Source organism: Mobula birostris, chromosome 2, assembly GCF_030028105.1.
Source record: "Mobula birostris isolate sMobBir1 chromosome 2, sMobBir1.hap1, whole genome shotgun sequence".
NCBI classification, from domain to species: Eukaryota; Metazoa; Chordata; class Chondrichthyes; order Myliobatiformes; family Myliobatidae; genus Mobula; species Mobula birostris.
In genome coordinates this window covers 238,451,329-238,465,112 of record NC_092371.1, presented here as the reverse complement: position 1 = coordinate 238,465,112, position 13,784 = coordinate 238,451,329, and the positions used below count along the sequence as shown (strand labels likewise).

The window sequence follows — 13,784 nt, the reverse complement described above, 5'->3', positions numbered from 1 at the left end:
GGTTGATCAGGCAGTTTGACGACATCATCCCTGTTGAACACATGAAACAGTTTGAATAGACACCTAAAAGGCATGGGAAACACAGAAGTCGAAAACACAAAGATTGACATTAGGAAGTCAGCACTGCCTCGCCTATTACAGTTTAATTCCTTTCTATCCTCAAACAGTAAAATAATTACAGATAGAAAACAAAACCAGATGTTTATTGTGGCCAATAAATGAACATTTCAGCCCTCAGGGCTGTGTACTGAGTCCCCTCCTTTACTCCCTGTATACCTATGACTGTGTCACCACCCACAGCTCTAATCTGCTAATTCAATTTGCTGGCAACACTACATTGATTGGCCTAATCTCAAACAATAATGAGGTGGCCTAAAGGGAAGCAGTCATCACCCTGACACAGTGGTGTCAAGAAAACAATCTCTCCCTCAACGTCGCAAAAACAAAGCAGCTGATTGTAGATTACAGGAGGAATGGAGACAGGCTAACCCCTAGTGACATCAATGATTTGGGGTTGAGAGGATAAACAGCTTTAAATTCCTCGGCATCCACATCACCGAGGACCTCATGTGGTCTGTACACACCAGCTGTGTGGTGAAAAAGGCACAACAGCACCTCTTTCACCTCGGACAGTTGAGGAAGTTTGGTACGGGTCCCTAAATCCTTAGAACTTTCTACAGGGTCACAGCTGAGAGCATGCTGACTGCCTGGTATGAGAACTATACCTCCTTAATTGCAGGACTCTGCAGAGAGTGGTGCGGACAGTTCAGCGTATCTATTGTTGTGAATTTCCCATCATTCAGGACATTTACAAAGACAGGTGTATAAAAAGGGCCCGAAGGATCATTGGGGACCTGAGTCACCCAAGCACAATCTATTCCAGCTGCTACCATTCGGAAAACAGTACTGCAGCATAAAAGCCAGGACCAACAGGCTCTGAGACAACTTCTTCCAACAGGCCATAAGACTGCTTAACTCACGCTGATTTGAGTGTACATTGACTGTTCTATTTATTATAAATTATTATAAATTACTATGATTACACATTGCACATTTAGACGGAGACATAAAGTAAAGATTTTTACTCCTCATGTACGTGAAGTATGTAAGAAATAAATTCAATTCAATTCAAAATTCAAAAAAACTAATACGGCAATAAATGGCGCGAAAGTTTTCTTTTACAACAAAAAAAGAAATTCCAATGCAATTTTGCATATGTTACCTAAACATACTGATTTCATATTAATGCTGATCAGGTAGAAAAACCAATGAAAGTGTGAGCAAAATAAAGCAGTAGATGTACAATAATTTTGTTGCTAGACACCAGCATGATGCCACAGTCAAAGAGTATGGAAACAGGCCCTGCAGACCAATTTGTCCCTACTGATCAAGATGCCCATCTAAGCTAGTCCTGTATGCCTGCATTTGGCCCACATCCCTCGAAACCAGGGATTCACAAACTTTTTATGCCACAGACCCCCACCATTAACCAAAGAGCCCTGCTCTAAATACTTCCTATCCATGTACATGTCTAAATGTACTTAATATGTAGTTATCGTACCTGGCCCAGCCACTTTCTCTAGCATTCCATTCCATAGGTACAGAGGAGATGTCAGGGGTAAGCTTTTTATGCAGAGAGTGGTGAGTGCATGGAATGGGCTGCTGGCGACAATGGTGGAGGCGCATTCAATAGGGTCTTTTAAGGAACTCCTGGACAGGTATATCGAGCTCAGAAAAATAGAGGGCTATGGGTAACCCTAGATAAGGGCATGTTCGGCACAGCTTTGTGGGCTGAAGGGCTTGTATTGTGCTGTAGGTTTTCTATGTTTCTATATACACATGCACCACTCTTTTGTGTGAAGTGACCCCTCGGGTTCCCTCCATACCTTAGAACTATAGGTTTCCCCCGCCATCCAAAGGTACAGCGTTCCTATGAAACGGTTCATAAGCCGAAATGTCATAAAGCGAAGAAGCAATTACCATTTATTTATATGGGAAAATTTTGTGGGTGTTCGCAGACCCAAAAATAACCTACCAAATCATGCCAAATAACACATAAAACCTAAAATAACAGTAACATATAGTAAAAGCAGGAATGATATGATAAATACACAGCCTATATAAAGTAGAAATCCTTTTCCACAATCATTACTGTACTGTTATTCGTAGTGAAAATCTCACGCAAGCGCCGTTGGCAGAAAATCTCATGCAAGCACTGTTGGCAAAAACACGGTGCAAGCGTTCTCCAGTAACCTTTAAGCTATGAAGCTGCCAAATCATACCAAATAACACGTAAAAATACACAGCCTATGTAAAGTAGAAATAATGTATGTACAGTGTAGTATCACTTACCGGAATTGGTTCAGCGCCCAGCACACTGATGATGGTATGTTAGACTGAGTCATTGCAGGTTGGGTGGTGCAGTGGCCCCCACCCTCCAGGCCGCCGAGCGATACATTGCCGCGGAGTATGCAGGGGTGCAGCGGTAGCCGGGAGGCACACAGCACATCTTTAAGAAAAAAGCCGAAATAAACATGCTAATTAATTAGGTACCACCCGGCACGTAATTGTCGGCCCAGATCAGTGCCGATTTCCGATTGCGTCGTCTCTGATCTGGGCCGACATTTACGTGTCGGGCAGCACCTAATTAATTAACTTGTCAGCTTCTCCTGACAAAGGGTTCCAGCCCGAAACGTTGACTGATCGTTTCCACGGATGCTGCCCGACCTGCTGAGTTCCTCCAGCGTGTTGTGAGTGTTGCTTTGACCCTAGCATCTGCAGAGTATTTTGTGTTCTTAAAGATGTGCTGTGTGCCTCCTGGCTACCGCTGCATTCTCCGCGAATCGGTATCTGTCCGTGGCCTGGGTATTGGGGTGGTGGGACACTGGGGTGTCATCTCGTCGTTTGTTTCCATTAGAGCAGGCAGCTCATCTTCTCCTATGACTGTCTGCCTCGATGTTGAAGGTCAAGGTTCGTCGTCTGCTGTGGCTGTTGTGGAAGGCTTGCTTGACTGCTGAGCCTCGCGCATTTTTCTATCATACAGTTCTTTGTAAGGACTCAAACCGTCCTGCAAATATCTCCTAAACCTAAGTATCCTTTCAAAATTAAAGTCGTACTTTATCCTTGCAGCGAAAATCTCACACAGTTGCTTCACGTTCAGTTCCTGGACGACTTCACTTTCGGTCCGTTCGCTACTGCATTCAGTTTCAATTGTTATCCTTTCCTCTTCCAATTGCATCAGCTCTTCATCTATCAGTTTTTGGTCATGGGATGCCAAAACCTCTTCAACATCATGTTCGTCAGCTTCCACAAGCCAAACTCTCTTAGTCCTTACTTGGTTCACCACGATCGAAACGCTTAATTATGTCTAGTTTTACGCTAAGTGTATCACCCTTATGAACTCTTTTAGGCTTTTCCAATACCTTAGAACTCATCTTGCAAACGGCTGCTCACAGGCACGTGTTAAAGCAATGCCGTTCCGAATCCAGGGGAGAATGGCTACTCAGGGCACGCGCTGCCTTTTATCGCGCGCTGCTTTTTCTTCGTAACAGTGAAAACACCTTCTGAAAGCGAAAACAGGGTACTAATGTAGGTCTGTTGTAACAGTGAGGTTTCGTAAAGCAAACGTTCGAAAAGCAGGAGACACCTGTATATCTTTTCATCACAAACAAGAGGAAATCTGCAGATGCTGGAATTTCAAGCAACACACACAAAAGTTGCTGGTGAACGCAGCAGGCCAGGCAGCATCTCTAGGAAGAGGTACAGTCAATGTTTCGGGCTGACACCCTTTGTCAGGTCTCGGCCCAAAACGTTGGCTGTACCTCTTCCTAGAGATGCTGCCTGGCCTGCTGCATTCACCAGCAACTTTTGTGTATATCTTTTCATATTTGATTCCCTTTTCCTGAGGATAAATCTGTGTACATTTTCTTATCCATGCCCATCATAATATTATAGATATCGAGAAGATCATCATCTCTCAGGCTCCTATGCTCCAAAGAATAAAGTCCTACCATACCCAACTACTCCCTATAATTAAGACCCTGGAATCCTGGCTAGATTCTTTGCACTCTTTCCACCTTAGTGGTATCTTACCTAAAACAGGGCAACAAAAACTGTACACAATTCCATGTGCAGCCTCAGCAAAATCTTGTACAATGCCAGTGCCCTTAAAAACTCTACTAATGGTAACTGCAAACAGAAAATATTATATATTATTTGATTACTCAATGATTTCTTCAGACTTCCAAATGGTAAACAGGGTTCTTACTCTGACGTAGTCACAGGGAGATTTGGTTACTTATCAGGTTAAGCTGCTCCCACAGGATGAACAACAATAGAGGATAAACCTATTATCATCTACGTGGAAAGTAACACCAATTCTTTAATTATAATATATTATTCTTACCCTTTAATCAATTCCACACAACCATAATTGAAACACACAGCAATTTAAATCACAATGCATATTAATTCTCCTTTTATATACATAACGTAAGATTCACCACTCTTTGGCTTTGGGAAAAGCAGTTCCTCCTCATCTCCATCCTAAATTTACTCACCCAAACCTTGAGGGTATGTCCCCTAGTTCTAGTTTGAAACAACTTTCCTGCCTCTATCTTATCTAACCCCTTCATAATTTTATATGCTTCTACAAGACCTCCTCATTCTTCTGAATTCCAACAAGTACAGTCCCAGGCAATTCAATCTCTCCTCATAGTCTAACCCCCTCATGTCTGGAATGACTGCACAAATAAATTTATTTTTAATTAAAATCTGTAAAATTTAAGCTGCTCAGAAGGAAAGATAAATCATATTTATTCAAAATATTTAAACAACATATTTCTCAAAAACTTACTCCTCCACTGAAGAAAAAGATGGCCTTCATATTCTCTAAAGTTATGTGAATCTTCATTCAATGTGGGAAATCAGAAGTAGAATGACAAAGAAAAATTAAATTATGACTAAATCTTCAATGGTAACTTTGAGCTTTCTCAAAATCATGTTTAGTTTTGCATAGAATTACGAATAAAGACTTAACCATGGATATTCAAGAAAATATATTAATTTCTGTAAAATATTAAATACTATTCAACAATCTCACTCCACATGGAGAATTAATAGCAATCTTCCTTTCATATCCTTGGACTAGAGAAAAGGTAATTGAACTTCAGCTGCAACTGTAGGCACCAGTGGAGGCAAAAATAGACCAAAAGATTGGAATGAAAGGCTATATAAGAAAAAAGAAAGTTGTAGTCCTGTTACACTGCAAGGGAAAGAATCACAAAAATCGGAACACGATTGTGAGCAGAAAAAAACAACTGAACTACTGTAAGGACAAAATATAGCATGATTTTTAAATTAAACTTCTAAGTAACTGATACGATCTGCATTTGATTATTTAAAAGCAGCTTTATAAATAGAAGGCAAAATCACCAAATGAGGTAAAATAAAAGTAAACACTTCCTAAAAATAAATCCAGAGAAAAATTGGAGAAAATTATACGCAATGCTTGACAGAAACATTGAAAGAATATTTTTGCAAACATTATGTCTAATTAATGAAAAAAATTGAGGCTTTATGAGGCAAATTAATTTGGGAGTGAACTTTCATCAGGTAATAAAATTAATTTGCTACACCACTTACAAAATTTGAATAAAATGCAAGCCTTTACTAACCCTGACTTTTAACAATATCACTAAGTACTTTTCATAATCTGCTTGATATCCAGTTTACAATTGCATGCAGACCTGTAGTTTTTTTAATCAATCATTTTGATTGACAGCAAAATATTCTTTAATGCACTGGATGGCAAACAACATTCAATATAAACAGCCTGAAATTAAATTTCATGAGATAAATGGGTGAGGAAGCAAAAGTAGAATCTAGATTAAATTAGTTGACACCCATAACAAAAAGGTGAGAATTTATTGCTGGGCATGGTTTTTGTTAGAAGAATTTACTCAGCTATACTGAAGCCAATGGAAGACAGCATCATCAGGAGAACAAGCTTTGCTGAGGAATGCTATGGATAGGTGTGTGAAAAACTGCAGACAGGTTCAGAAGAATGATTCTGGCTAAAATGTCTTTAGAGCTTTGGAATGTGCAGACAGTATATTAAAGAGACTTAAATATGGAGCTAAGCTAAAGAAAAGCATGGGGATGGGGAAGTGATGTAATCAACAAGTTTAAAGAGGAACTGTAGATTGGAATTGGAGCAGCAATATTCGGTGTACAAGTATGTTTATTTATAAAGGAGTGATGGTGGTTTTAAAACGAATGAATAAATAGTTCCTGAAAGGAACATACTATTTACAACGGAAGAAAAGGGTTAGCCAATAAGCACAGGCAATATGTTCTAGCCTCATGAGCCAATCCGCATACTGTAACAGGATTAAGAAATAATTCTGTTTCCTGTTCATATTTTAATAGTAACTACCACATCATCGTTCAGAATTAGAATCAGGTTTAAAATCACCAGCATATATTGTGAAATTTGTTAACTTTGCAGCAGCAATACAATGCAATATATGATTCATATAGGAAAAAAAAATTGTGAATTACAGTAAGTATATCTATGTACATTAAATCATTAACTTAAATAAGTAGTGTAAAAACAGAAATAAAAAAGGAGTGAGATAGTGTTCCTAGGAAGAGGTGCAGTCGATGTTTCAGGCCGAGACCCTTCGTCAGGACTAACTGAAGGAAGAGTGAATAAGGGATTTGAAAGTTGGAGGGGGAGGGGGAGATCCAAAATGATAGGAGAAGACAGAAGGGGGAGGGATGGAGCCAAGAGCTGGACAGGTGATAGGCAAAAGGGATACGAGAGGATCATGGGACAGGAGGTCCGGGAAGAAAGACGGGGGGGGGGGGACCCATTGGATGGGCAAGGGGTATATTCAGAAGGACAGAGGGAGAAAAAGGAGAGTGAGAGAAAGAATGTGTGTATAAAAATAAGTAACAGATGGGGTACGAGGGGGAGGTGGGGCATTAGCGGAAGTTAGAGAAGTCGATGTTCATGCCATCAGGTTGGAGGCTACCCAGACGGAATATAAGGTGTTGTTCCTCCAACCTGAGTGTGGCTTCATCTTTACAGTAGAGGAGGCCGTCGATAGACATGTCAGAATGGGAATGGGATGTGGAATTAAAATGTGTGGCCACTGGGAGATCCTGCTTTCTCTGGGAGACCCGACGCAGACTGGGAGACCGCTTTGCTGAACACCTACGCTCTGTCCGCCAGAGAAAGCAGGATCTCCCAGTGGCCACACATTTTAATTCCACATCCCATTCCCATTCTGACATGTCTATCCACGGCCTCCTCTACTGAAAAGATGAAGCCACACTCAGGTTGGTGGAACAACACCTTATATTCCGTCTGGGTAGCCTCCAACCTGATGGCCTGAACATCGACTTCTCTAACTAACGCTAATGCCCCACCTCCCCCTCGTACCCCATCTGTTACTTATTTTTATACACACATTCTTTCTCTCACTCTCCTTTTTCTCCCTCCGTCCCTCTGAATATATCCCTTGCCCATCCTCTGGGTTCCCCCCCCACCCCCGGCTTTCTTCTCGGACCTCCTGTCCCATGATCCTCTCATATCCCTTTTGCCTATCACTTGTCCAGCTCTTGGCTCCATCCCTCCCCCTTCTGTCTTCTCCTATCATTTTGGATCTCCCCCTCCCCCTCCAACTTTCAAATCCCTTACTCACTCTTCCTTCAGTTAGTCCTGACGAAGGGTCTCGGCCTGAAACGTCGACTGCACCTCTTCCGAGAGATGCTGCCTGGCCTGCTGCGTTCACCGGCAACTTTTATGTGTGTTGCTTGAATTTCCAGCATCTGCAGAATTCCTGTTGTTTGTTGTGAGGTAGTGTTCCTGGGTTTAATGTCCAAAACAAGAATTATGACCAGGAATTTGGTCAAACCAGTGACATAAAGCTCATGGGGCAAGGAGGTTAGAGGGAAAGGTCAAGAAAAGATTTGAGAGTCAGAATTCTGATGCCCAAGACAAAAGCAGCTAAAGGGACAATAACTAATAATGGAATGATGGCTGAAATATACCACATCAAGAGGAACAATCATCAGACCAGTGCTGAGTTGAATTTCTACTGATGACAAATTTTTAGGGAAGAACATAAGAAGCTTCATTTCAGGCTTGAGATGAATTTAAAAAGCAGAGCACTGGTATTTTATGGGTAAAACAATTAACAATAACTGTGACTTGGATCAGGAAATTTTTTTAAAGTAACAAATAAAAATTATTATTTTATGAGGAAGTCTAAAGTATATTTTCTTTCTTTCTGCAAAAGGAATAAAATATGGACCACGTGGACCACCTGGGCCACGTGGACCCCCAGGTCCAGCAGGGTCACCAGGACAGGCTGGAAGGCCAGGTATCGGAATGCCAGGACCTCCTGGTAAACCTGGACCACAAGGACCAGAGGGAAAATCATCTCCAGGGAGACCAGGCAGTCCAGGAGCCCCAGGAAAACCAGGTGCAAGTGGATCCCCTGGAGAAAAAGGTGACCGGGGATCTCCTGGGAAACAAGGAGAAAGAGGCAGTCCAGGACCAAGGGGACCTTCTGGGCCTCCTGGATTGTCAATTCCAGGTAAACCAGGTCCCCAAGGAGCAAGAGGTCATCCAGGAGCACCAGGGTCACCTGGAGAGAAAGGAAAACCAGGGAGTCTGGGTCATCCAGGGCCAAAGGGAGAAAGGGGCTCAGGAGCTCCAGGGCGCCCAGGAGATAAAGGTGCTACAGGACCAAGAGGGCCTCCGGGTGTACCCGGATCAAATGGAATTGGACGTCCTGGGCCTGCTGGTCCCCCTGGTAAAACAGGTGCAAAGGGTGAAAAAGGTGCCCCAGGTTCACAGGGAATGCCAGGAGCACAAGGCCAGAGAGGATCACCAGGACCATCTGGACAGCCAGGACATGGAAAGCCTGGAGCAAATGGAAAGCCTGGAGCAACAGGAGCTCCAGGACCAAAGGGCTCAAGGGGTAAAGAAGGTTTGAGAGGAGCACCTGGATTGCCAGGCATTGGAAAACCCGGAAGTCAAGGTCCAAAAGGAGAGCGTGGTCCTGCAGGTGCAAATGGTTACCCTGGAGAACAAGGGAAAAAAGGAGAAAGAGGACAGCCTGGAGCTCCAGGGGCTGCTGGAAAATCTGGTTCACCAGGAGAACAAGGTCCAAGAGGGTTACCAGGACCTGCTGGAGCACCAGGATCAAGAGGTCAGCCAGGACCATCAGGTCCACAAGGGTATCCAGGATCAAAAGGCCTACCAGGGCCAAGTGGCACACCAGGAACACCAGGGTCTCCAGGTCAACCTGGAAGGCCAGGCTCACAGGGGCAACAAGGCCCAGCTGGTCAAAAGGGTGACACAGGTGCAGCTGGATCACCTGGTAAATCAGGTATGCCAGGTTCTCCAGGATCTTCTGGGCCACCTGGATTTCCAGGTAAAGAAGGAATGAGAGGGGCCCCTGGACCATCTGGTCCACGAGGGCCATCTGGATCACAAGGGGCCCCTGGATACCCTGGAGAAAAGGGAGATCCAGGTCCTCCTGGGCCACCTGGGAAACCAGGTGAATATTATGGAAAAATACCTGCTGGGCTACCTGGTTCACCTGGACGACAAGGCCCCCCAGGGCCTCCAGGACATCCTGGTCTACCAGGCCCACCGGGAAGAATGATTGTACGATCAGGAAAATATGATGATAGTGGTGATGATGACTCCTCCAGCATGTCAGAGGAAGCTAGTTCTTTTCCAGCATTTACAGCCATGCTGTCTCGTTCATATTCATCAGCAGGCAAACCAGTGAAATTTGATAGAATATTAATTAATTCTAATGATAATTATGATCCATCAACTGGAATCTTTACATGTGATGTACCCGGCATCTATCAATTTTCTTATCACATACAAGTCCTAGGAACAAATGTTTGGGTTGGATTATACAAAAATGGTAAAGCTGTAATGTATACATACGATGACTATAAAAAAGGTTACATTGATCAGGCTTCAGGGAGTGCTATATTACGTCTGCACAAAAATGATCAAGTTTATATTCAATTACCTTCAAAAGATTCCAATGGGTTGTATTCATCAGATGATAAAACTTCTTCCTTTTCAGGGTGTCTAATTGCTCAATCATGATGTACATTAACAGAAATGGGTGATGTAAATGACTAATATTGTGACTCTATTTTGATCAGAAGAACAGAATCCTGATTAGAGATGAAATTCAGATGAATAGCAGTGGGAAAGATCATATTAACAATGTGCTTTTGCACAGAGCAAAAGTTTGTTCTGCTGTTATTATTTCTGTTAATAAAATGTTTCTTAAAACAAAATCCTCAAAATATCATGATGAACTTTTCAGTTCTTTTACAAATACTGAATGCTAGTTGTACTGCCCTCGCTGAGGTGTTGCAACATCAGCTAGACAAAAATAACATGAGAATAAGGATATAGCATCCTAGCTCCTTGGGTTTATTGCAGACTCAATGGCATGACATGATGAATAAGGAGTGAAATTGAAAAGCGACAAAAGACAGTGCAATTATCATATTGTTCCATTCACACAAGAAAATATACACAAATAAGTAAGAACTTAGTCCTGCAGGTAAATATCATAATATTCCAACAAGTAAATACTACAGGAAAATAGAATGTGTAAACCATTAGCATCTAGGTGAGCATCTAATAAACTCAAATTTAACATTCTATTTCAGAAAAATTTTATTGATACATTTAATAAAATGTATCAACTTCTAAACAATATAACATCAACTTACAAACAATGCTTCTGCTAGAGAAACAACAGGATAGATTTAGATAGACACTTCTTTAGCTCCTAACATAAATCTCTGGCCTTCTGCCTAGCAATGTGCTTTCCTACTTACCTCTTCCTGACTACACAGGAAGTGACCCAATGGAGATCTGAATCTTTTCATTTCAAAATAAAAGCTGAGTGTGCTTAATTACACAGATAAAAATAAATCAATTTCCAGAAGGGCACAATGCAAGTTATGTTCAGCACACTCCTATTGGTAGCTTTTCTATTCCAGCAGTATCAATTAATAAAGTTTAACAAGTGCTTTTTAAAGATGAGGTGCAGTAGTTTTTAACACTTCATTCATTTTACTACAAATAATAATGCGTTAGAACAAAAAATAATTTTAGCTTGCATCTTACTGAACACATACATTGAGAGAAATATATGCAGCAGGTCAACAATTAGACATTGCCTATGCACCTCAGCTCACAATTTCATTCTTACACTCCCTGAACATATACACTAATTACAATGGGGCTTGGGAAGTCCCATTATGAACTTGAGCAAACAGAGCATACAACTGGACACTTTTTAGTAATTACTGCTAAAAGTGTATTCACTTTTCAACAAATGACATGGCCAGTAGATATTTGCCATGCTTAATTGTCCTTAAGGAGGTAGTAAGCCACCTTCTTGAACCATTGCAATTCAGATGTTCTGGTGAACTTGCTCAAGAATGTTGTTTGGTATGGTGTCTTCTCATACACCAGCTGCCCTTGTCCTTTTTCATAACAGAAGGTGCTGGCTTAGAAAATGCTGTCCAGCAGGTTTGTAGATGATGGACTGATGATGGAGGGAATGAATGTTCAGGATGATGGACAGGGTGCCAATCAAGCACCCTACCTAGGCCTGCTGTTAAATTTCTTGAGCACTTTTGGAGATATATCAATCCAGACATGTATTAAGCATCATAGCACTCCCCTGGAAGCTTTTAGGGTTTCAGGAATGTCACCCACTACATATAGCTGGCATCTGATCTCTTCTCATAACCACATTACTCATATAGGTAGACTATTTATTTACTTAGATATATGGCGCGGAACAGGTCCTTCCAGCACGACGAGCTGCACTGCCGAGCAAACCATCTAGTCTAATCAGAGGACAATTTACAATGACTAAAATTAACCCTCTAACTAGTATGCATTTGGAATGTGGGAAGGAACGAGAGCACCTGGAGGAAACCCACACACTCACTGGAAGGATGTACAAACTTCTTACAGACAATGTCAGAATTGAACTCCAAACTTGATGCCCCATGCTGTAATGGTGTCTCGTTAACCACTATGCTACCATTGTGCCCCATTTGAGCTTCTGGTCAAGGGATGTTGATGGCAGGTACACCAGCAAAAGTACAAGAGTGTTGAACATCAAGAGTGTTTAGATAGACTTGGCTCTTGTTGGAGGTAGTCATTGGCAGGCAATTTTTTGGGGCAAATATTCCTCGCCTTCCACCCTAATGCCCATACTTATTGCTCATTAGAAGGATGAGAGAGAGGATCTGATTGAAACATATAAAATTATTAAGGGATTGGACACGCTGGAGGCAGGAAGCATGTCCCCGTTGACGGGTGAGTCCAGAACCAGAGGCCACAGTTTAAGAATAAGGGGTAGGCCATTTAGAATGGAGTTGAGGAAAAACTTTTTCACCCAGAGAGTGGTGGATATGTGGAATGCTCTGCCCCAGAAGGCAGTGGAGGCCAAGTTTCTGGATGCGTTCAAGAAAGAGATGGATAGAGCTCTTAAGGATAGCGGAATCAAAGGTTATGGGGATAAGGCAGGAACTGGATACTGATTGTGGATGATCAGCCATGATCACAGTGAATGGCGGTGCTGGCTCGAAGGGCCAAATGGCCTACTTCTGCATCTATTGTCTATTATGCCACTGGCATTTAGGGCAGCAATGAAAGTCCTCCCTCTCTATCTCTATCGAAGGACTCTTCATTGCTTCAAAATTCCGCAACATTTTTTTTGACCAGTCAGGGTTGTTAGCCCTGACTTGAACCCCAAAATCTGGAGGGCCAATGAACCACACTTTCTGGCCTCTACCCTTTGACCTGTTTAGAACAGGTGACCCTAACAAGACCCCAAAGCATAAGGCCCTGACTCTCGCCAACAAAGCTCTCCAAGTTATTGAAGTGCACAAGCCTCCAACAAGGTGTGGTCTTCTTGGAGGCCTAATGCCCATGCCTGAACATTATCGAATTCATGCTCAAGTAGGTGTCACCTGAGGAACTGTGTCTTGAATGGAACATTGATTGATAAAACAGCTTAAAATAGTTGGGTCTACTCTGACCAAAAAAATCTCAATCCGGTCACTGAATGAGAAATAGAGGACAAACAAGTATTGACCTAGACACAGGAAGAAATAGAGAGTGAAATAGTGAAACTGTGGCCACGTGACAGATGGTAGAAAGAAAGAGACAAGAAAGATGTTGCTTAGACTAGTAATGTCAAAACTATACCATAACTGAGTACAGTTGTTGCCTAGCATGCAAATGTAGCAACAGCATATCCTTTAAAGCTAACTGCAATGGTACATCTCACTCTGCCATCACAACCTTCTTCAAGTCAGTGTAAACTTTAATAATTGATAAGTAATAGTATCATTAGTCTTCTCAATATTTTCATCGTAAAACCTGCCCATTACTTAAGTACAAAACATAAAGAAAGTGGCATATCATTGATTTGATTTAACAGGTTCATGTTATATTTCTTTTGCTGTTTTTTTTTGCAGAATATTAATCATTCTTTAAAAACTATGTCCTCAGACCTTGGGACAGGTGACCATACTTCTATTAGTTTCATGGGAAAAGCTAGCACCGGTCCTCAAGTTAAAATCCTCAACTAGGGAAAGGCTAATTTCAATGGCATTTTTCTGCCACTATTATTACCAACAAGATAAATGAAATGACTCCAATTTTTGACAAATGTCTCAATTCATCTACAGTTGGAAAT

The 13,784-nt window shown here is 41.8% G+C and overlaps 2 protein-coding genes across 2 annotated transcripts in view; one reads left to right on the top strand and one right to left on the bottom strand.

Annotated features, from left to right (window-relative positions):
* Positions 1-10,147, top strand: part of LOC140194180 (uncharacterized) — a 70,690-nt gene extending 60,543 nt beyond the window's left edge. The window contains exon 7 of the mRNA XM_072251687.1: positions 8,307-10,147. Within this exon, the coding sequence (XP_072107788.1) occupies positions 8,307-10,147 (1,841 nt within the window). The remainder of the gene's footprint in view (positions 1-8,306) is intronic.
* The window catches only part of nt5dc1 (5'-nucleotidase domain containing 1), a 673,759-nt gene that overhangs the window by 591,480 nt on the left and 68,495 nt on the right, over positions 1-13,784 (bottom strand). The gene's annotated exons all lie outside the window — the stretch shown is intronic.